Source organism: Mustela nigripes, chromosome 8 (assembly GCF_022355385.1).
Source record: "Mustela nigripes isolate SB6536 chromosome 8, MUSNIG.SB6536, whole genome shotgun sequence".
In the NCBI taxonomy this organism is placed as follows: domain Eukaryota; kingdom Metazoa; phylum Chordata; class Mammalia; order Carnivora; family Mustelidae; genus Mustela; species Mustela nigripes.
In genome coordinates, this window is record NC_081564.1 from 39434944 (window position 1) to 39458037 (window position 23094).

General features: G+C 39.2%; 2 protein-coding genes across 7 annotated transcripts in view; both read left to right on the top strand.

Annotated features, from left to right (window-relative positions):
* Nucleotides 1-23094, top strand: part of MYOM1 (myomesin 1) — a 159477-nt gene that overhangs the window by 130636 nt on the left and 5747 nt on the right. For 5 of the 6 annotated variants that reach the window (XM_059409283.1, XM_059409282.1, XM_059409286.1 and 2 more), the window contains 12 exons: nucleotides 62-106; nucleotides 5087-5223; nucleotides 7346-7490; nucleotides 8381-8440; nucleotides 8765-8832; nucleotides 12986-13099; nucleotides 13814-13901; nucleotides 15552-15590; nucleotides 15678-15783; nucleotides 19569-19732; nucleotides 21864-21900; nucleotides 22143-22165. In XM_059409283.1, coding sequence (XP_059265266.1) covers nucleotides 62-106; nucleotides 5087-5223; nucleotides 7346-7490; nucleotides 8381-8440; nucleotides 8765-8832; nucleotides 12986-13099; nucleotides 13814-13901; nucleotides 15552-15590; nucleotides 15678-15783; nucleotides 19569-19732; nucleotides 21864-21900; nucleotides 22143-22165 — 1026 coding nt within the window. The remainder of the gene's footprint in view (nucleotides 1-61; nucleotides 107-5086; nucleotides 5224-7345; nucleotides 7491-8380; nucleotides 8441-8764; nucleotides 8833-12985; nucleotides 13100-13813; nucleotides 13902-15551; nucleotides 15591-15677; nucleotides 15784-19568; nucleotides 19733-21863; nucleotides 21901-22142; nucleotides 22166-23094) is intronic. The other variant, XM_059409287.1, reaches the window with a different exon arrangement.
* LOC132023506 (ubiquitin-conjugating enzyme E2 N-like) lies at nucleotides 14321-14785 on the top strand. The gene has a single exon (XM_059409291.1). The coding sequence runs from the start codon at nucleotides 14399-14401 to the stop codon at nucleotides 14768-14770; it is 372 nt and encodes a 123-aa protein (XP_059265274.1). The 5' UTR covers nucleotides 14321-14398; the 3' UTR covers nucleotides 14771-14785.

The following is a 23094-nucleotide window of genomic DNA, read 5'->3' on the forward strand; positions in this document are numbered from 1 at the left end:
AGAATCAAGCGGCTTTTGTTTTGGTAGTTCAAGTTTAATTTTTCTTTTTTTCTCCCTACAGAGCTGAAACGTTTACTAGCTCTCAGCCAAGAACACAAGTTCCCAAGTAAGTGTCCACAGTACATCCACAGGGTTTAGGTGGTGACTTCTGGAATAGGTCAGACGACAACACTGACAGGACTAAGAGAAGAGGCTTTTAAGAATACCTAATGGAATATACACTTTAGCTACAAATGCACTTTCCAGAAGGGCTGCTTTTATCTTGGCCATTGTTCTAAAGAGATACAGATACTAACATAGAAAACACATCCCATACTGTTACACAGTGAAGTAGTAGGTTACACAGGTGTCATAGCTGAGTAATTAAGTTCTTTACTTTTTGCCTATGTACTTTGGAATCCTATATATTATATGATCCTGTATACATTAACTCACATGTTTTTTAGGCAAACTAATCTCTTCCTAAGCAATTTAATGTTAGCACTTAACAGAAGAATCACACTTCTAAATAAAGATAATCTAACGACATTATCTACCATTTTAAACTCCTGGAAAATGAGGTAAAGATGTCCTAGTCAGAAAAAGAATCTCTCTGAACTATCTCTTCTGAACAAACTCTTCAATAAAGTACTTTCCACATAAAAGATTAAATTTCACAGTCCACACCTAAAAGAAGAGAAAGAAGTCTGAAATGATACTCGGAAAGTTCCACTGACCTGATAAGTTCTCTTGTCATTGATATCTGTTGGTCAAACTGGTGGGTTATCCAGGTTATATACCCTGAAGTTTGAGAAAACAAATGAAGAATGATAATACACACTCACTCTTTTAAGTCACGAATTTTGTTTCATTTTGTTTTGTTTTGTTTTACTCTTTAGACCCTAAAATACAGCTCCTTCACCAATACAGACTTTTCAGGAACTCAGTAAACTATATCGTGACCCACACTACAGGCAAAACCTTGTATGTTTGTATATGTCCATTTTCCTAGGAGAAAGGTCTGTAGCTTTCCCAAAATTCCCAGTGAAGGCTGTGATTAAAAAAGAAACACTCACTGCTCTGGAACTAATTGCCTGACTTCTTTTCCATTCCCAAGGATTGCTTGTTCTATCCTGAGGCTGAGTGTTAGTGATTATTGTCCTCAGCTGTTATGTTCTCAAAATCAACTTTGTTCAACAAAGCACAGTGGGGTGTCTGTGAAGTGTGGATATAGAACACAAACTTTCTGAACTCAGGGAGAGAACCATTTCTCGTCTGTACACTAAATCACCACAAAATTGGAAAAGTAATATTGTGAATGGTATTTTCAAAGTTATTATTATTTTTTAATTGCTTGGAAGGTAGAAGTTTGGCCTGTCCTTTCTATATTCTGTACTTCTGATCCATTCAACGAACCTGAGCAACTCAACTTTAATTTCCCATGTCTTAGTTTCCTTTCTAGAACTGGCTGTTGTAATCGTTTATAGCACCTACCGAATAGAGATGCTGTGAGAGACCCTTGAACTTTTCAGGAAAAATATAAATATTGAAACAGCAGTTATCCTAGAAAAACCCACTTGTAGAAGCTCTGTCTACAAGCTGTGCAGTATGCTCTCCCTTCATGTCCCCAGGGCTGTGAAGTAGGGAGTGGTAAAGAGGGTCACTATATTGAACACAGCCAGACCCCATTCGTGATCACACTGTCTCCTCCCAAACATTGGTGGAAACGGAAAGAAACAGCAGCATTCACTAATCTAGTTAGTCGGACAGTAAACATTGGCAAAGTGTCTAGGCAACAGCTGGTCCAAACAGTGTTTACATTTAGGTTAAAGGATGGTGATGAGACAACATGGGGTATTACTGTTGAATTGGAAGTGCCCAAGCCTCCCTGGTGTTCAGTGATCATATGGACTTGAAGACAGTAATTGTCTGATATCACTGTCACGTATGCTGAGATATTTATTTTGCATAAGCATGTTTACTCTAATTACTGGTTCTAGGAGAGAGTGTAGCAGAAAACTCGTGTGGCATTTAGGTAGGCAGAGAGAGAACTCAACATGTGTTAGAAACTCTGACATGCAATTATCAGATCTCCTAACCCAAGGGAGATTTGCTTGGCCCATTGGAGCAGCATTTTCAAGAATACAGCTCCCACACTTTTCTTCCTCCCACTTCTATTAGATCAGCCTGACTACATGAATATTTTCAGAGATCTGAGGAAGGGTCAAAACAGCAGATCTAATTTCTCAATTTATACCCACTTCCTCTAGGTAAATGTTGACATATCATTAAGTCTTTTCATGAGATTTTATAAGGTTTTAAATGGGTCTTGTTTCTTATAGAATGTAATAAAGAGTATGCTGTTCCTTTATCCCTTGGTGCAGTAATTCTATTTTAAGCTGTTTTCAAAAATATTTTGAAAACCACTGAGCATATGCCTTAAACCTACAAAAAATAGATATTTTGCTGGAACAAATTAACTGCCAGAGAAAGGACTGTAAGGAAATTTAGGACCGAGATGAAGGAAAAAATAAAAATGTAGAAAGCTAAAAACAGAAAATAGCCTAGTTGATTTTGATATTAAGCTGCAGTGTAGAGAGACAGCTTACTTGAAGATTCCAAGGTATTGTGAGGGAGGTGATGGAAGGTATAATTCAGTATTGTCAACATCCTGCATAATATCTCTTGATTATTATCCCTCTGGTGCACATATACTCTATGTGTACAGATATATGCAAACACATATATATAAATTGCATCTCTTTAGTATGTCCTCTTAGGTGTCAATATATTTTATAATTGATAGTTCTAGGGTATTGTTGAAGCCACTGGAGGAGGAGAGAGGTACCAAAATATTAATAGCCAAATTTATAGAGCACTTATTATATGCCAGAGTACTTGTAGGGTGCTGAAATGGAGTATACCATTTAAACTCAACAGTGACCTTAAAAGTCTCAGTTCTAAGGTGATTTCGTTTTAGAGGTATAGACTCTGAGGTCTGGAGAATTTAAGTAACTAGACCAGATGTACATCATGGATACCTGTGGTTAAGTCCAAGTGGTCTTTATAGCACCTGAGCAGGACATGACTATTAATGTGTGTACACCTGCTGTTTGCCACCACGCCCTCTCTGGTGATTCCTGGTGGCCAGTGTTTCCTCAAGTGATGTTCCTATTACTCAGAGAGGGCAGTGAACACTAAGGGAGCTTGAAACTTCCAGGAGGACATGCCCTTTCTTCTCCATCACCACTCTAGGCCCCTTAAGTAACTGCATCACTCATGTATTAGATTTCCCAGAATGAGGTCTTCAGACTTTCTCAGGAAATTCTACTCTCCATTTTCCTTAAGAATTACTTGTGGCAAGCAGGAGTGTCCTGTAAGGAGAAAGTTTAGCCTCTGCTCTCACAACCCTCGAGTCTGCCATGATACTCACTACCCAACCACTACTGTTCTTTAGAGTGGACAGCCAGAGAACCAAGAGGAGCACAGAATAGAGGGAATAACCCTGGTCTCAACTCTGCTACCCACATATGTTACTAACATATCTGTTATGTTCCTTTATGTCCCGGGGCTCAGTTTTGTCATCAGTAAAATGAGGAGAGCAAAGAACTCACCCTTCTTGAGCACTGGTCATTCATTATTCACAGTGTCTTAGTGTTGTCTGGTACCATATTCAGTCTTCTTGGTGGTCTTATGGGGCAGACAATACCCATGTTAGCAGTGAGGAGCATGAGCTTTCAAGAGGAGAAACCTGTCCAAAGTCACAGTGTGACATCAGAGCCCATCTTCTGTGTATCACGGACACCCCTCAGTAGATGATATCTGAGCCTCTGTTTAGTTCCTCACTGGAACAAGTCTATAACTGAGTTTCATAATGACTATGGAACAGTGCAAATGAAAGGGATCCCTTAAAGTTTGGAAAGGATATTTTTAGGATAAGTACAAAGAAATTCTGACGTACATTTGATACAAGTTTGGGAAACTTACAATTCAAAATGTAGCATCTATTGAAATGTTGAGATTAGATTAAGCACCATTTAGAGAAAGCAAAGGCTGGTGATTTCTCCTAAAAGAAAGGAAGGACTACTAAACTTTGAGAGACCACCTTGGTTTTCAACAAAGTTTGCCTTGGAGCTACCTCTGATACAAAACCATTGGCTGGAGGAGCCTTTATAGAGAACATTTTCAAGTTTCAAGAAATTTAGAAAACTGTTTTTCAGAGATATCAGACAACTTCCAAAATTACACCCAGACTCAAATGTCTTAAGTGATACAGGTGTATGTCAGGGATACCATATGGTTCCTTCACGTTCTTTGTGAGGCAAGCCATGCTGTATTTTAATATATCTTGTTAATAGTGACTCACTTATTTGCCTCTGAAAAATGTTGCCTTGTCTAGGAGTGTGATTGAACTGGCAATCCAATGGGGTGGATAGAATTTAAATGATAAGCTAGCTCATCTTGTGTATATCATCAAAATTAGTTCTGTTTTGAAATTCATTTTTAAAAACATTTGAAAGAACCTCTAAAGTGAGTTAAATTGTTGAAAAAAATAAAATTTAGCTCCTTTCCCAGTATTTTGAAGTAATTAAGATTATAGAATGTTGGAGCTGGAAAATCTCTTGATAATTTAGGATATTTGGTACAATCTCATTCATTTATAAATGAGTCAACTGAGGCCCAGATAAGTGAAGGGACCGGCCTAATATCACACAGTTGCTGATGTTGGACTAGGCTTCAGCTCTCCTGGGGCCAGCCCAAGACTATTTCATCACACTTTGTTATTGTTCCTAAAGCCACAGCGGAGAGTCACACAAATTAGCTGAAGGAACCCTGGAGTTAAGTTTACCTTCCTTATTATTTTTACAGTTGAGATAGCTATGACTCACAGAAGATGAATGATTTGCCCAAAGTGGCAGCAGGACTAGAACCCACATCTTCCATCCCTGAACATCATTCTTTCCGTACGATGTTCTTACTGTCTCCAGGTTTTGTAAGAAGCAAGGTGCTCTACTATCATTTCCATTGAGTGTTTTTTCACTGAAAAATTGGTATTAATACAATTGGTTACCAGTAAAATTACTATTTTTGTTTTTATTTTGCATAGCTGTCCCAATTAAGTCAGAGTTGGCAGTTGAAATCTTGGAGAAAGGCCAAGTCCGGTTTTGGATGCAGGCTGAGAAGCTGTCTGGCAACACCAAAGTCACCTACATATTTAATGACAAGGAGATTTTTGAAGGGCCGGTATGTTTCGTACTTTTTAGATTCTAAACATATCACTGTACAATGTGCTAAGGGAGCCCTATTAAAATGCAGGTAAGTTTTATGAAAACCACTGGTTTGTGGGGTAGGTGGGAGAGTTTAAGGCATTTCACATGTAAAAAAGAAAATAGGTAGAGGAAAATATAGATTGATTATGTCATATTATCCAAACTGGGACACTATTGAGAATGGAAGAGGGTTCTAGGAATAGTTTTTCCAGGACAAGAATCAAACCGAAACTGTCCCAGGCAAATCAAGAAGTATGGTTACCTGGGAAAATACAGCTTTTCTCCTGAGAAGCAGAGGAGACAGCGTGCTTACCTGAACTCATATAACTCACGTTAGAAATCTTAGCAGGAACTTGGTTCTTCATGGGGAGGAAATGACGTCCATTGTTCCAATGGCTCAGAAAAAAATGCAGCAAAAATATCTTTCATTACTTTTCTGGGAAAAAATACATTTTTATTGTAAAAAAAATTGTAAAGATTCAGAAAAGACAAATCACAAATTCTTACAGCTTTTTAATATACACATTGATTTATACTTTTCGGTCTTTTTCTACACGTGTGTGTGTGTGTCTATTGGTGTCTTCTTTACATAGGTGATTGTATATATCTACTCTTTGCTTTGCTTTTAATAGAAGCATAGTTTCCATAGACAGAGTTACAACATTTGCACTTTATTTGTCCTCCCAGAATCAGGCCAGTACCCCGTGGTACTGAAGAACCTGGAGTTAGGAGCTCTGGCTCTTACTGTGCTATCACAGGTATAAATGAGAGACTCAAAAGATGGGAGAGAGGTGTGATTTGTGGCCATTATTAACAACCTGTTCTCCTTTCATCAAGATATGTTTTAAAAACATTTCAGGATTCATTAGTGAGGAGGAGAATGAATAACATAAAATAGCAAAAAAAAAGAAAATGTAATATATTTTTCAGCTCATTTAGCAACCGTGTATAGAACCTGAATAAGTCACACAGATTCCACGGTGGCCCATCTTCTCCATTTTCAAAATATTCTCCTTGATGGCTGTGTTCATCACCCAGCCAGTGGAGGGGAAGAAAAAAGCATTGTTGGCATCATTGTCTTCTGCCACAGCCGTTTAGGGACCACTGGTGCACACATGTGCATCGATGCACTCTCCTTTATGTGTTCACACAGACTCTCTTGCTATTGCCCACATGCACACATACACATACATGCTCTGAACTTGAAGAACTGTTCATTGTCATTGCAGTTAGTTCTTACACTATTTCGTTGATGGAAATCAGTGTCGTAGGCTAAGTTCCCTAGAAGGACAGTCTGAAATAGAATTTCTCTCAAGAGTGGGGATTAGGGAAACAAGCTAATGTAGAGAAAAGCAAAGCAAAAATGTGGTCTCAGTTGCAGACTGGCTTCCTGCAGGGAACACTCTGGAGCAAGAACTGCAGCGCAGAGCTGATACCAGACCTGAGCCTTCATTCTGTGACATTTTATAGGAAAACTTCATTAAGTAAAATCCACTATAGAACCTGTGCTTTTATGCCGAGAGGCTAAGATTTATCTTTACATTGAAAAAAAGTTGCCTAAGCAACATATAAAATAAGCACAGAACAGTAGGGTGAGTACAGTTTATTAGGAACAAATGGACTTCACATATTTTGGAGGCATTCTTATTTACATATTAATTCCACATATATTTATTAACTGCCTGCTATAGACCTTGTGTGCCCAAGATGTGAGGGATATAGCAATGGATGAGACAAAAACATGTCCGTCACATTGTTTTGCATTATTCTGCTAATTAAAACGAATGTAATCTGGAAGGTAAAATGGGAATCTAAAAACACCTTTTTGGCAACATTTCTGACTTGGGATAACAGAACTTTATTTGTATTTAAAAAAATTAAATATAAGACTTAATAGCAATCAGTTCTGGTCAAGGTCATATGTGCCACATCCTATTTTTCTTTTTCTAGGGAACAAGATTTTGAAAGCCCATCTTAAAAAAAAAGTTAACAATAAATTTTGTTAAAATTATGATTCCTCGGAGTTTGCATTTATTCCATCAGGCATCAGCATCATATCTTCCTCACTGATTTCTGTTTTCCTTTCCACATTGAAGAAATACAAGATGCATATTGACCGAAACACTGGCATAATTGAAATGTTCATGGAAAAGCTACAGGATGACGATGAGGGAACATATACTTTCCAGCTTCAAGATGGAAAAGCAACCGGCCACTCCACTCTTGTTCTCATTGGAGATGGTAAGAAGTCTGTGGCACATTAACTCAAAGACTTCACTGTTCCCTTCAGTGCAAATACCCTGTGATATCAAAGTGGTCATGTGGAAGGCAGCAGGAAATGTTTCTTGTATTTCAAACATTGGAATCCAATTTCAGTGAATACTTTCCACAGTATTTCACCAGATTTAACCTTAGTCCACAGGGAAGACTGCAGTTAAATGATCTCCTGTCTAAACAAGTATTTATTACTAAAATTCTCCAGTTAAGGAGATTGCAATACAACAAAGACTGCATCTGTATCTCAGAAACAATGATAGTACTTTATACTGTGTACGTACTTTAAACTACTTAAATTAAGAAGAAAAATATGCACAAGTGGTTCATGCCAGATCAATTAATTCTACTATATAACTGAATTATATGTCAGTTGCCATAAGCCACTATAGAAACTACCAACATGTAAAATGTGGCATTTAACAAATGTGGCATTTAGAAAGGCTGGCCAAATCTCTACATTTGCAACATCCAATACTATTTCACTATTTCCTTGCTTCATGACCTTGAACGATTTACTTAACCTTCCTAGCCTCTTCCTTCATTATAAAAACTTAAATAGGTTGTCATGATGTATAAGTACATTATAATAATGAATATAGGGATCTCTGGGTGGCTACATCAGTTAAGTATCTGCCGTCAGCATGTGTCATGATTCCAGGGTCTTAGATTCTAGTCCCACATCAGGCTCCTTGCTCAGCAGGAGGCCTGCTTCTCCCCCTGCTTGTTCTCTCTCTGATAAACAAATAAATGAAATCTTAAAAAAAAAAATAAAAGGAATATAAGTCAGCACAGTGGCTGGCATATACAGTTATACCACTCAACTCAATTCATACTTCTTTGTTTTTCTATTTTAGTTTATAAAAAACTCCAGAAAGAAGCCGAATTCCAGCGGCAAGAATGGATCAGGAAACAAGGTAAAAATGGGCAGTGAGTAAAGAGAAAAACTTTGTATTTCTTGAAAAAAATATTCCAAGATTAATTCCGTAACAAATTTAAGTGTATATTATTGCTAATGTTAATAATGCCCTGGTAAATTAAAAAGAAATTAAAAATATTTATTATTAAATTTATGTCAGTTTAAAATATTTGAAAACTAATCTTGAATTTTAAAGTATCACTTTATATATTTATGTATATAAATATACTTTGTATACATATATCATTTTAGAATTTAAGAATGAGCTTTGATTTTGCATTCGTGATTAATAGAGTGATTATTGACCATTAAAATTTTCTAGGTCCTCATTTTGCTGAGTATTTGAGCTGGGAAGTGACTGGTGAATGTAATGTACTATTGAAATGCAAGGTAAGGAGGAATCTGGGTTTCACAATAGGCTGAGCATCCAACTCCATTTTGGCTCAGGTCAGGATCTCGTGGGTCAGGGGACTTGAGCCCCACGTCCAGCCCAGTGTCAAGCTCCCCACTTAGTGGGGAATATCTTGAGATTCTTTCCCTTTGCCCGCCCTCTCTCTTCCTTTCTTTCGAAAATAAATAAGCAAATCTTAAAAAAAAGAAGAAGAAGAAGAAGAAGAAGAAGAAGAAATGCAGGGTAAGAAGTAGGTAAATTTTAAATATTTGATACAAGTGAAATAAAAATAACATAGAATGTGAGAAAGGAAAGATCAATTTTTCATCACCATTTGAACCAAAATGCTAAGTGACACATTCTTACCATTGATTATTACTGTAATCATTGGTTGGGAAGATACATAACATAAAATGAAACCGAAAATAAGATAAAATAAAACAACATAAAAATATGGGAAGATAAGATGATTGCACCTACTAATTTCACCCTAGTTGATAAGGACTCTTCTCTTTTTAAATCAAGACTTTATGTTTTTTAGGAGAAGTTTTAGGTTCACAACAAAATTGCAGGGAAGGTACAGAGATTTCCCCGGTAGCCCCTGTCCCCATACTTGTATAGCCAGCATCTTCATCAACATCCCCCCACCAGAGTCACCAATTTGTTCCAAATGATGATTCTACATGGACATGTCATAATTGCCCGAAGTCCACAGTTTACATTAAGGTTCACTCTTGGCATTATATATTCTGTGGGTTTAGATGAATATATAATGACCTTTATCCACCATTATAGTATCATACAGAGTTTTTTCACTGCCTTAAAAAGCCTTTGTGCTCTGCCTATTCATTCTTCTCTCCCCTGCCCCCATTAAAAATAAATTAATCTCAGAAGAATCTCATAATGTCTTTGTTTCAGGCCAAATCTTCATTCTAAGTAATAGATGTATTACACAGTCATTCCAGATACACTGTCTTTCCATAGAAGTGTAGCAATTTCCTATCTAGCTTGCATGACTGAGGCAACAATACCTTTGAGTATTGGCTAGCTCAGCTGTGGGTTCTGAAGCCAGTGTGCTGCCAGGATGGAAGAGGCTTGGTCAAGAGTTTGCAGCTCATGACCAATCGTCTCATTAGGCCTAGGGAAAAATTTAGAAATAGAAGTCCATACCACATTCTGAATCATTTTGTACCTTAGCTCATGGTGTGTTCAGCTGAGTGAGTCATCAGAATGTTTTGAGGCTGGAGTGTGAAGGTCATGGCAACAGACAGTGACTCCAAAGTAGAAGCGTGGGTTTGGCATTGGCATTGTAAAAGTCAGAACCCAAGTGCTCCCATCTCTTCTAGGTCTGATGACATTTAAAGGAACAGCAGTCTACCAGAAATATGTCCAAAGATAAAGTCTAGGCTTTTTTTAGCCTCTCAGGAAATGGCAAACTTCCTGAAAAACAGTTTCTCAGGCACCACCCAAAGCCCTCTCCTCTTGGCTGTCCACGGCCATGTTGCCCCTGACTCGCTTTCTCCTTCATACTGCCCACCCCATAAACCATGCCTTCCCTGAGACCCACATGTCTATCCTCCTTCTTTCTGTTCTACCTGTTACACTAGCCTTCTGGGAGGTGAACTCTAGTGTCCTGTTTCAATGGCTTTCCTCAGGAGGATCAGCCCCTTGCCCAGATTCTGAATGTAGAAAGAGATTCTGAATAATCATACATTATGTATTCATGCTGTTCCAGTGCCTAAAGTGATCTTCTTTCAGCTTCTCTGACAAAATCCTTTCTCTAGGCCCAGCTTAGTCATCTTTTCTGTAAAGCCTTTCCCTTCTCTGTCCAGGTAGACTGAACTTTCCTCTGTCTTGCCGTTGCTCTTTGTTTCATGATTATAGCAATTTTGGTACATTTAGCAATTTATATATTCATTATAGTTAATGAATGTATAGTTATTGTATGTATAGTTAGATTCAGGAGACTATCGTGGGCCAGCCCCATTTGGAACTACTCTACTCAACAGAATATAGGACAAGAACCCCAGCTTGCCTGCAAGGCAGTGCTGGGCACTCCTTACCTGCAGGAATCCACTTTACCACCCCCTGATGACAGCTAAGGTGCAAGGGGACAAGACCTACTTTGGTCAGTGTAGGAAATGCAATGGCTTTAAAAATACTTCATACTCTAAGCATCCGATACCTCTTGTAACAATTCCCTAGGCAGAGCTTCCAGCGGTCCCCATGAGGGGCATGCCCAAATTACAAGTGTCAGCATACTTAGGGAAACCTAAAGCTGTGGAATCCATTTCTAGTCTCTCCTAGTCCCAGCTTTTTTCCCAGTCAGGGGTCATTTTTATCAGAAGTGATGTCGCCTAGTAATAGTTACTTCCTATAATTCAGGGACCCGTTTACAGGATTATAAAGAATGTTTGTGTGTGCTGGTTTCACTATAAAGTTGTTACCAGTGTTGGTTCTTATGTTACTTTATGTTAATATATATATATATATATATATATTATATATATATATATATATATATTTATATTAACATATTCTGTTATTTGTCCCAGGGGTACAGTTCTGTGAATCATCAGGCTTACACATTTCACAGCACTCACCACAGCACACACCCTCCCCAATGTCCATAACCCAACCACCCTCTCCCTAACCCCCTCCCCCCAGCAACCCCCAGTTTGTTTTGTGAAATTAAGAGTCTCTCATGGTTTGTCTCCTCCTGATCCCATATTATTTCATTTATTAACAGAAAGTTTTTAACATTTTAAAGCTTGCATACCCTTGATTGTAATTACCTTATACATTTTTTTTCATCTGTTTGTTTTGTGGTTATATCTCCTCTTTGGGGAATTATGTGTTCATTTCTTCAGTCATCATCTAGGTGTTAGGGATTTTTTTCTTGATTTGTATGAAGTCTTTTACTTTTTTATATAATTTTATATAATTTTAATTATATAAGAAATACATGAATATACTCTTCTTTGTAGAAAATTCAAACATTGTAGATAAAGCTCAAGATCCCTTTAGCTGTATGAGTGTGTTTAGCCTATTTGAAGTTTGTATAGGTATAGGATTTAAATGTTTCCTCAAAATTGCTAAGGAATTAATTTATTAAGTCATAGTTGATGGATGTTAACTAAACTTATTGTGGTAATCATTTTATAATATATACATATCTCAAATCAATATATTTACCTTAAACTTATATATTATATGTCAATTTTATCTCAATAAACCTGAAAATATTTTAATTAAAAATGTTTTTAAAAACATACTTACCTTCTACATTTATTTGCAAAACTTCATTAGTCTTTTTAAAAATATTTAGAGGGGTGCCTGGATGACTCAGTCAGTAGACCATGTGGCTCTTGATCTCAGACTTGTGAGTCTGAGTTCCATGTATGTAGAAACTATAAATAAATAAACTTTAAAAAATAAAAAATAAAATATTTAGATACATATTTACTCATTTAGATATATACTTACTCATTCTGTTCTTTTGATAAAGGATTTTTGTGTGTGTGACACAAGCTATATTTTAATGTGATGGGATGTGTCTGCCCATGATTTTCAGATATTTATTATTATTATTATTTATTTTATTTAAGTCTGCCTGCTATCATGTACATATCTATTCTTTTCTGCCTACCAGACAGGTTTTGTTTTGGTTTGTTTTGTTTTGTTTCCACCAGACAGTTTTAAAATCAATTTTTATTGTTGGACATAGAAATGCTATTGATTTAGGTTTATTCACTTGTATCTATTTTATTTTAAACTCTTTATCAATTAAAATAGCTTTCAGTTGATCCCTTTAGAAATCTATGTCTTCTCTCCCTCCGATTTCCCCCAGCTCCCTTGGGGGAGATGAACTACCAGAGACTGTGGACTGTGAGAAACAAACTGAGGGTTTTGGAGGGGAGGGGTGTGGGGGGGTTGGGTGAGCATGGTGGTGGGTATTAAGGAGGAAGCACTGGGTATGATGCAAAAACAATGAATCTTGGAACACTGAAAAAAATAAAGTTAAAAAGAAATCTGCGTCTTCTAAGCTCTTCTAAGCTTTCTGTTCTATCCAATGCTATGTTAAGAACTATTTAGTTTTGTAAGAGTAGCAGCCCCCTATTTCAAGAAGTATAATTATGGTTTTTCTTCTAGGTGGCAAATATTAAGAAGGAGACTCATATTGTATGGTACAAAGATGAAAGAGAGATATCAGTGGATGAAAAGCATGACTTTAAGGATGGTATATGTACCCTGCTTATAACAGAGGTAGGTGACTGTAAGTGTGAAATGTAAGTATATTAGTTCTGTACCCTACATTCTTCTAAAAAAGAGACTAGATTCTGTATGCCTTTGCCCCACACATTTTTAGCACCTTACTTCTTGCTGCTCCAAGATCCCTGCCCTGACATCACCCAAAAAACAAGCCATAGGAACACAAAAGCTTCTCTCACCTTGTGATAAGGCATGGATTTGTCAGCTATCCAATATCCCACCAGTATTGGCTAGATAGCACCAACTCTGGCCTCTCTGAACTACCTCTTTTCATAGTTGGGTGAGTGGCAGGACTATTAAGTGGATTCTTCTTGGTTTGCTCTTAAGCCTCATGATAACTTGTTCCCAAAAGTACAGAGACAATCAGACACAGTATTCAGTTAAGTACAGATTTTCATCTACGTTTTGTCTAAAAGAACATATCGTTCAAATATATGTGATCATTAGTTTTTAACATGAAGGCAGAGTAAAGGATAAGGAATTTAAGTCTAAAATCAATTATAATCTTAGAGGATGAAAAATCAGGACTGCTAGCAGGTCAAATGATGACAGACAGGTTCATCTGTGAAGTCCTCATCACTCCTTGGCCAGATGTTTGTTAAGTGTGTGATTTGACTGAGGGTCTATAAACCACAGGACCTTAAAAATGCAAACACCATTCTCTGAAGCTGCTATAATCTGCAACATGGTGTTTCCATTTCCTCTTAGTTTTCCAAGAAAGATGCTGGGATTTATGAAGTTATCTTGAAAGACGACAGAGGAAAAGATAAGAGCAGACTGAAGCTTGTGGATGAAGGTCAGTCTTCTCCTAACTGCTGGGGTTCATTTTGTGTGTTCTGTGTATAGAACTAGCTAGTTAAGTTAGTTAACAAACTAACTAACTTAACTAGTTATTACTTAACTAGGTCATGCTGAGTTTTTGTTCACAGATTTTGTTTTAATTTAATTCTAGCAGAGTGAACTACTGTGTTGTTAAAAAATATTTCACTTTTAGTCTTCCTGGAAATCAAAGAGTACTTTTGATCTTCAGAGAACTTATAGTCCATAGTCCACAAGGGTTCTCTTTTCAATATAAATCATCATTTTTGTTTCAACCCTATAAAAAGTGTTCCAGAGTCAAAAGCTACTATGAGGGACATCTGGCTGTCTCAGTGGGAGAAGCATGTGACTCTTGATCTCAGGGTTGTGAGTTCAAGCTCCAAGTTGAGTGTAGAGGAGCCCTGGACTTCCACTCGTGCGTGAGGCGAGCGGAGCCAGAGTCGAGACCAGAGGCCGAACTCGGGATCTGACAAGATGGCCGGGCTGCCCCGCAGGATTATCAAGGAAACCCAGCGTTTGCTGGCAGAACCAGTTCCTGGCATTAAAGCAGAACCAGATGAGAGCAACGCCCGTTATTTTCATGTGGTCATTGCTGGCCCTCAGGATTCCCCCTTTGAGGGAGGGACTTTTAAGCTTGAACTATTCCTACCAGAAGAATACCCGATGGCAGCCCCTAAAGTACATTTCATGACCAAAATTTATCATCCTAATGTAGACAAGTTGGGAAGAATATGTTTAGATATTTTGAAAGATAAGTGGTCCCCAGCACTGCAGATCCGCACAGTTCTGCTATCGATCCAGGCTTTGTTAAGTGCTCCCAATCCGGATGATCCGTTAGCAAGTTGAGTGTAGAGATTACTTAAAAAAAAAAAAAAAAAGTTTATTTAAAAAAAATAAATTACCATGAAAAACATGTCACCGAATAGTCTACTCTTGACAGATCTCAAGAAAGATTTATATATGAAATGTCAAGTTGTCAAGGCTCTCAGTTATTAGCAGAGCAAGAAAGCAATTTCCATTTTTCAGAGACTTCTAAGGACAAATATGTCATGATAAACAAAGACATACATGTGACCACCAAACTTCCAAGTATGTTCTTGAACAAGATCTTTAACATATTACTAACGGTGTCAGTCTGACTTTGATTTCATCTTCTTGATCCTGGTGGAGGCAAGACTAAATGTGCTTATTGGCAAGAAGCATTATCAGGTGGAGAAGTATCAGGAAACCTGACTGGCTAATTCGTTATGAGTTGATGACACAGATAAAAAAATTCCACGTATGTAATCTAAGACTTCTTGGGACTCAAGAAGAGAATCCTAAAGCCAAGAACATTCCTGGAAATCTCACTATGGCTTTCTCTAGAATGTAACTATGGTGACAGTTACAAAGAATTAGAGGGAAAATTATATCAGAATAAGAGCAGGGATCTTTTAAAAGTTGATACAAATTAAGGTAGTATTCCCTCAAAGCGCATGTCTGCTCAGTTGATCAGCAAATTCACCTGTAGCCAATACCCTTCACCAGGCAGGTTAATGCTAAGATCACATGCCACTCAAAATTTGAGATCTGACCTTACGTTGAGCATTTTTATGCTAAAGCTCTGTCTATGAATTTCTATTCACAGCCTTTAAAGAACTGATGAGTGAAGTATGTAAAACCATAGGTAAGTTAAAATGGTCTCCCCACGACAATGCTTCACTGTTCTGGATAGGCTTACAGCTGTATGAACTATCCTGTTTTTCTCTTTCAGCTCTCTCTGCTACAGACCTGAAAATCCAGAGCACAGCTGAGGGCATCCGGCTGTACTCTTTTGTTACTTACTACCTGGAAGATCTGAAAGTTAACTGGTCCCACAAGTAAGTAAGTTGGAACTTAACTGCCATGTAGAAATTCTTTCTGCCGTGTGTGTGTGTGTGTGTGTGTGTGTGTGTGTGTGTGTGTGTGTTGGCAGGGGTAGGGTGGGAGCAGCAACAACCTTCTCTTCTTCCTCTCAGGTAAGGAGCCTTCTTACTTCCCAGGTCTGACGTTGACAAGTGTAGGACAGAAGCATCCCACCATTCCCTTAGCATGAGGTTAGCCCTTTCCCTCAACACGTGCATGGTGAGGCCAGTGATGGCTAAGATAATCTGTCCTTGTGATCTGGAACTGTCATCATCCATACACATCTCTGTAATGGAACTTCTACATCCAGAAGGTTGAACTTGGGCTCCCTCTGCTTTGCCAGGCAAATGAGATGCTTATCCCCTCTTTCTAAACACGGCTCACCCCTACTATGGTCTGGAACAAAACTGAAGCAGCACACACCACGAGCCACCACATTTCCCATTATATGAGTTAATAGGCATTCACCAAAGAAACCGAATCCAGTGGAGCACCCGAGTTTGTTTTTGTTATCATTGATAGCAGTTGGCATAGTAGGGTATGGGCATGTCTGTTGTCCACCCTTGGAAGGCTTTGGGGATTCAAGATTACTTTGGGAATGTGTATTTGAGCTAGACTGAGCCTGCAGATCTGTTCGAATCCCAGGTTCCTTTGTGGAGTATAGGTGAACCCAAGTTCACCTCTGGGATTCTAGGAGCTAAAGTAGGTTTCTATGTTCAGTCAGTCCCCCGTTATACTTTCAACATTGTCCTTAACCACTGCCCTTCCTTGAAATGTCCTGAGCTGAAAGAGAATAGCCTGGCATAGAAATCTGATGGGGCACAGGTCCCTTCACTCCACTCTTCAGATGCAGGGGGTTCTCATTCCAGAAGTTCTTTAGGAGCCCCACCGAGCAATAGGTCAGTGTGGCAGCCCTTGGAGGAGGCACACAATAGTGTTTATTTGTATCTTCCCTACAGTGGGTGTCTATCACATGCTGGCCGTTGCCCTAAGCCCTTCACACGTCTGAATTCATTTACTATTCACAGTTCTAGGAGGCAGGTCTAGGAAGCTCAGGCTTGGGAATGACTTGCTTGAGGTCATACAGCTAAGTGGCAGTTGGAGGACTGAGCCCAGGCCTGGCTCCAGATCTCCCCACACAGTGGTCTTCTAGTTGCTTTAAAAGTCTAGATCAAGGGGTGCCTGGGTGGCTCAGTGGGTTAAAGCCTCTGCCTTCGGCTCAGGTCATGATGCCAGGGTCCTGGGATCGAGCCCCACATCGGGCTCTCTGCGCAGCAGGGAGCCTGCTTCCTCCTCTCTCTCTGCCTGCCTCTCTGCCTACTTGTGATCTCTGTCTGTCAAATAAATAAATGAATAATCTTAAAAAAAAAAAAGTCTAGATGGAACATTTAACTGGAACTGGGTCCCACAAAACAGACATTTGTGTTTTCTTTAAAATGACTACTATGATATAAAACAGTGTTTTTATTCTTTTTCTCCTTCTTTTCCTGAGCTCTTAAAAAAAGAAAGAGAGAGGGAGAGAGTGGGGAGAGAACAAGCAAAATTCCAATTTGAATGCTTGGGGTTTCAGTCCTTTGTTCTATTTCTTTCAGAACACATTTTAGGAAAGTAATTATAAGTTAAAATAGATCAAATTCTAGGAAATTCCTCTGTGACATCTAGGACATTCTAATATATCAGTCTGAAGAATAAGAGAAGATGAATTAACTGAGTCATCAAAAAGCTTTATATCATCTTTAAAAGAATTACTTGCTCAAAAAAAATTAGAACATTCAGTTTTTCAGGAAGTTGCTATTAGACTAGCAAGGCATAAACCTTTTATACTATTTGGTCTAGTCAGCTGAATGACTATTTTGTGTACCCGTGTGCCTATGAAAGATTCAGGAACCAAGGACTGATTGTCTTTACTGTCTTTACGTAAGTGTGGCCTAAGAGGAAAAGACTTGAAATGGGTTTTAACCTTGACTTCATTCCTATATGTCCTTGAATCTTAGGCAAGTCATTTAATATTTTGAAATCTTAGGTTTCTTTCATACGAAATAGGAACAGTACCTGTTCTATCTCATAATAGTGATGGAGCCAATGAGAGAATGAAATTTATGACACTTTGTAAACCATGAAGGGCTTTACAAATCTAAGGTACTATATTATTCAAGTTAGTCAGAGGTTAGAGAATTCAAACAGATTTATTAGAGCAAAACCAAGGTCTAGCTTTCTAACTCCTTAAGACATATATATTTCTCAGACTCAAGTCTGTGGGTACAGATGGGTTCCTTTACCCTACATCTTATAGCAGTTTTTTTTTCCTTTTTAAAAAAATTTTGGGGAAGAGGAGGGATAGAGGGAGAGGGAGAGGGAGAAGCAGGCTCCCCACTGAGCAGGAAGTCCCCCCTGGGGCTTGATCCCAGGACCCTGAGGTCATGACCTGAGCCAAAGACAGATGCTTAATTGACTGAGCCACTCAGGCACCCCTATTATGGCAGTTTGTGAATATATTTTAAGATTTTATTTATTTATCAGAGAGAGAGAGAGGGGGAGAGAGCAAGCACAGGCAGACAGAGTGGCAGGCAGAGGCAGAGGGAGAAGCATGCTCCTTGCTGAGCAAGGAGACCGATGTGGGACTCGATCCCAGGACGCTGGGATCATGACCCAAGCCGAAAGCAGCTGCTTAACCAACTGAGCCACCCAGGCGTCCCAGTTTGTGAATATATTTTAAAGAATGTACTATATAAGAAAAATGATGAATGTTTATTTGAAAGCTAAAACTTTTTTAGTGGAGATTTTTTGCTTTTCTGTTTTTAGTTCATTTTGTTTATTACAACTACAAATGTAATACATGCTTGTTTTAGAAAATATACTTATAATATCATATTACATATTAGAAAGAGCTTATAAGATAACATCATCCATAGTTTTCCTAGCCATAGTGTAAACTTTTTGGTGTACTTCCAGTCTTTTCTGTATGCATAATTGTTACTATAATTAAGTAGTTCTGTATACTGCCTTTTCTCTGATTTCCTCACATATTTACAAGCTCTTCATAAAGTTTCTTTCAGCATCATTGACAGTACACCTACCTCTACCTTTCTCTTCATTTATAACAGTAACATTTCTAAATCATCAGATCACAAGGCCAAGTGTTCTATTGCTTTTATTCTCTAAAGAATGGAATGTATGTGTCTGCTCATGACCTGCTATAGAATTTGGAGGAACTAATGTCCAGGGACAGAGAAAGTGCCTCATTCATCATGGCAGACTCTGCTTTTCAGTGTTTTAAATAGCTTTGTAACCACTTATGCCAATAGATGTCAGCCACAGATGACCGACCCTCCTTAAGTCTGTTTTTACTTAGTTTGTAAAATCTGACTTACAGCCATAGACCATCTGCAAGAAATATGCAGTAATAGAATACATAGTTTGGACTTTTCACTTTAAAGACTCTCTTAGTCCTACAAATAAACTGAAGCAAAAGCAAAGATAATTAATACCACTGAGAAGAATCGGTGTTGCAATCGGCTAGGGCCCCAGACTGCTGCTGGAGGTTAAATATACAGACTGTCCACCCACCCCACCACCCTGGGCCTTGGAACCCAAGTTCTGTGATTCAGGGCCCACACTTTTTTTTTAAGCTGAACATGCATGGTTCTTATGTTGTTCGAAACCCTGTAAAACTCTAAGCTGAGACCCTCAAAGACAGACAAAGTAAAAATCAGCTGTGGATGAAAGGAGACAATAACAATGTTTTCTTTGCTGTGAACAGCGGGACTCCTATTAAGTACACAGACAGAGTTAAGAGTGGGGTCACCGGGCAGCAGATCTGGCTGCAAATCAGCGAGCCCACTCCAAATGACAAAGGCAAATATGTGATGGAGCTCTTTGATGGCAAAACTGGACATCTGAAGACAGTGGATCTTTCTGGACAAGGTAAATGAATATTTTACAGATTAGAACTTTTCTGTGGAGGAATGGACTTTTTAAAAGGAATGAAGGGTGATAAGAGGTCATGGCATCTGACTATTGGAGGATGATTAGCGATTTTAAGAAAGCAATTTAAATTCAGCATGGTGGTAGAAGCAAGAATTCAGTGGGTCTTGAAGTATCAGTGAAAAGTACAAAGTAGAGACGAACACAGAAAGGAGTCCCTTTTCCACATGCTCACAAAGGAGGGCAGGCTGATTTACAGTCACCTGCGCAAGAACAAGCACTGAACAAGTTCTGGTGACTGGAGTTTGAGCATGTTTAAGAATTTAAGAATTCAGTTGAGCTGGAAGATGTGAGTGACGAGAAATAACCAATGTATCCATGTTCTGAAGAAAGGAAGGTCTGAGATCCAGGGCAGGGGTGAAGGCATTGACTTTGGAAAGGAGTAGGGATCACTTCTCTATAGAAACCAGGGGTGGGTGGGTTGGGGTGATTGGGGTGGGGGGGGTTAGGTAAATATGAATAAGCAAAGATCAGTAGTGAGAAGAGAAGAAAGTTGGAGAAGTTGGGTCCTTATGGCCTCAGATGTCTTGGTCATCTGCTGCGAGACTGGGGGCATCTGGAGAGAAGAGGGAAGAGAAGCAGGAAGTAATGAGGGAGCTTGTGTTCCAAATCTGTGGCTCTTCATCTGTCAGCCCCAAGGTCTTGGAAGCCACAAGGTCAGGATGTTGTGCCCTGAGGCTCTTAATGTGCAGCTTATTTATCACTGTTCTTGCCTCCAGCTCCTGTCTCTATCATCTCCCTTCAAGGACCTGGGGCTCAGCCTCTGGGCAGTCCTTCCACTGCTCCTGTCTAGCTCTGCCTCACATTCCTTAGGGAGACCTTGGACTGACTTTGTCTTCCACCTCTTCATATACTAAAATGCAGTGTGAATATTCCAGAAGTCTTAGTGTTTTTAAACTGCAGAGAGTAGACTCACAAGAGCTCAGCCTTTCAGCAGTCCTGCCTTGAATTGTTTTGGGCTGAGCCACCAGGCCCTTCCTCCCCCCACGTCCCCCCCTACCCCCCACCTCATCTCCCACCCAGGAGAGCTAGAAAGAGGAGAATGGCTGCCTTCAGTCTCTGCTGCTCCTGAGTCACAGGCTGTAGTAACAGGATTTCTTCTGTAGTCCCTCTGACAACCAAAAACGGCAACAGGAAGGGGTGGATAAATTTAAAACTTAAAAAAAAAATTTCTTTTACTCTCTGGCCCACCCAAGCAGATTAGTTCAACGGGGCTCAGCTCTTTCTCAGTGTCGTGTGGGCAGAAGGAAGAGAACTGAACGTTTAGCCTAACTGGTCGACCTCCAGAGACTTGAAGCCTGACTTTTTATGCTTCTTTTTCCCCATCCATAAAAGGAGGGGGATGGATTAGTTATTAGGTAAATACTTTCAAGATGTAAAATATGGTGATTCCCAGACCACATGGGAGCAAAGAGGAGGTGAGAGAGATTTCAAAATAAAGCTGCCTTTATGCCCGAACTTTTCGAAGTAGCTTGCTCAGCAGGCTTGGGGTGGGGGAGAAAGATATTAGAAGTCTGTAGCTCTCCTTTCCTTGCCTCACTGTCTTTTCTCTGGGCTCCGGCCCAGCTTGGAAGCATTGCTTCAGCCGGCACTGGTGGAGGCTGTGAGCATAGTAGCTCCCGTGCCCTTTGACACAGATAGATGGGCCAGACTGCGTAATACGGAAACATTTCACTGTCCAGCTCGGAGGCTGTGCCCTGTGGGATGATTAATAAGAGAAAAGTCTTTTTGATGTTCAGGATGCTTATCCTGCAACCATCTTTATTACCATTTTATCTTTGGCAGAGCTAATCTTTTCCTTTCTGCTTGAAAGGAAGGCTTCTCACCAAATTGGGAGCTTCTAAAATCCACTACTTCATCTTTTCTACTTAGAAAGTATTTGCTTCTCCTGCAAGTCCATCCTGTTGCAGAGTCAACGCGCAGGCACAGTCTTATTCATTCAGTTTAGTCATGTCTGGACCAACCACACTGACCTCAGACTGCGAACTTTAATCTGCTACTGTATGTTTTCAGTTCTGGGCGAGAACATTCTAACGTCTCTCTCTCTCTCTCTTTTTTTTTTCTCTTAAAGCCTATGAAGAAGCCTATGCTGAATTCCAGAGATTAAAGTAAGTCCCTTGCCATTTGTGTGCCCTGCTTTCTCTGGAACATGGTGTGCTGCTCCCCCCACCTGAGGGTTAGAGAGGGTCTTTCATTTTGGCAAACGCCTAAAAACAGCACTTTCCACTGCTTTGCTGAGCAGCAAAATGTCTCTGAGGCAATGAAATGCAGTCAAGGTTTGCGACTTTGAAGTACCACTAAAACAAAATTCTTCTTTGTTTGTATGTTTGTTCATTTCTCTCAACCACAGACAAGCTGCCATTGCCGAGAAAAGTAAGTAAAGACCCTTCTCATTTACTCTTGGCATCGTCTCAAAAAAATAGCTTTTATTTTTTTTATTTTGACTGTAGACAGAGGGTGAAGTGGTTTTTTTTTCTTTTTTTTCATTCTTTTTTTTTTTTTTTTTTTTTAATCTTAGGTGTTCTACATATGTTTTCATTTAGTCTCTTGAGTAAGAATGTCTGTGAAAAGAAGGTCTCAGATTACATTTTAAGAATGTCACTGAGCTCTTGACTTGAACTAACCCCTGGGTACCCTGAGAAATCTCTGGGTACAAGTTACACAATAAGTTGTTAATCACTTGCAGCAGGCACAACGTATCAGAAAAATGTATCTATATTAAAGAAGAAATAAAAAACTGTAAATTTGACATCAGATAAATCACTGTAACACATCAAATACTCCTGCCATTTTCCTAAGATCCCCTGTAGGATACAAGAAGCCAAATAAGGCCTTCTTGAATACTTCAGTCTGCATAAACAAACACCAAACTGTCAAGCCTTTGTACCCAGAAACTGTGCTCACTCCTAACTTCCTTAGCTGTTGGCCTCATACATGGAGATTTCTAGTCCTCAGGCACAGATTTTAAAGATTCTGAGAGACATGAACTAATTACGATAATCATTCAGGTTCTCTCTGAGTGTGTGAGGCAGAGTTTGAAAATTGTTGAGGGCTAAAATTATATAGAGTCAGTCGCTGGAATGGAGGGAACCAGGAGGGGGAGTGAGCAGTGAAGTCACCTGGCAGCCTTTCAGTAGCTCCACGTCATTCAGGATGGAACTTTCCACCTTTGACTGCTTTCCCCTCTCCTTCCTGCTCTTTTCTTCTCCCTTCTCTTGTGCTGGGTTTGTGAGTGGTGAGGCAGCTGCTAGCAGTGAATGGGGCAGATGCCAGCACCAGCATGGGGCGTGCCGGGGGAGTAC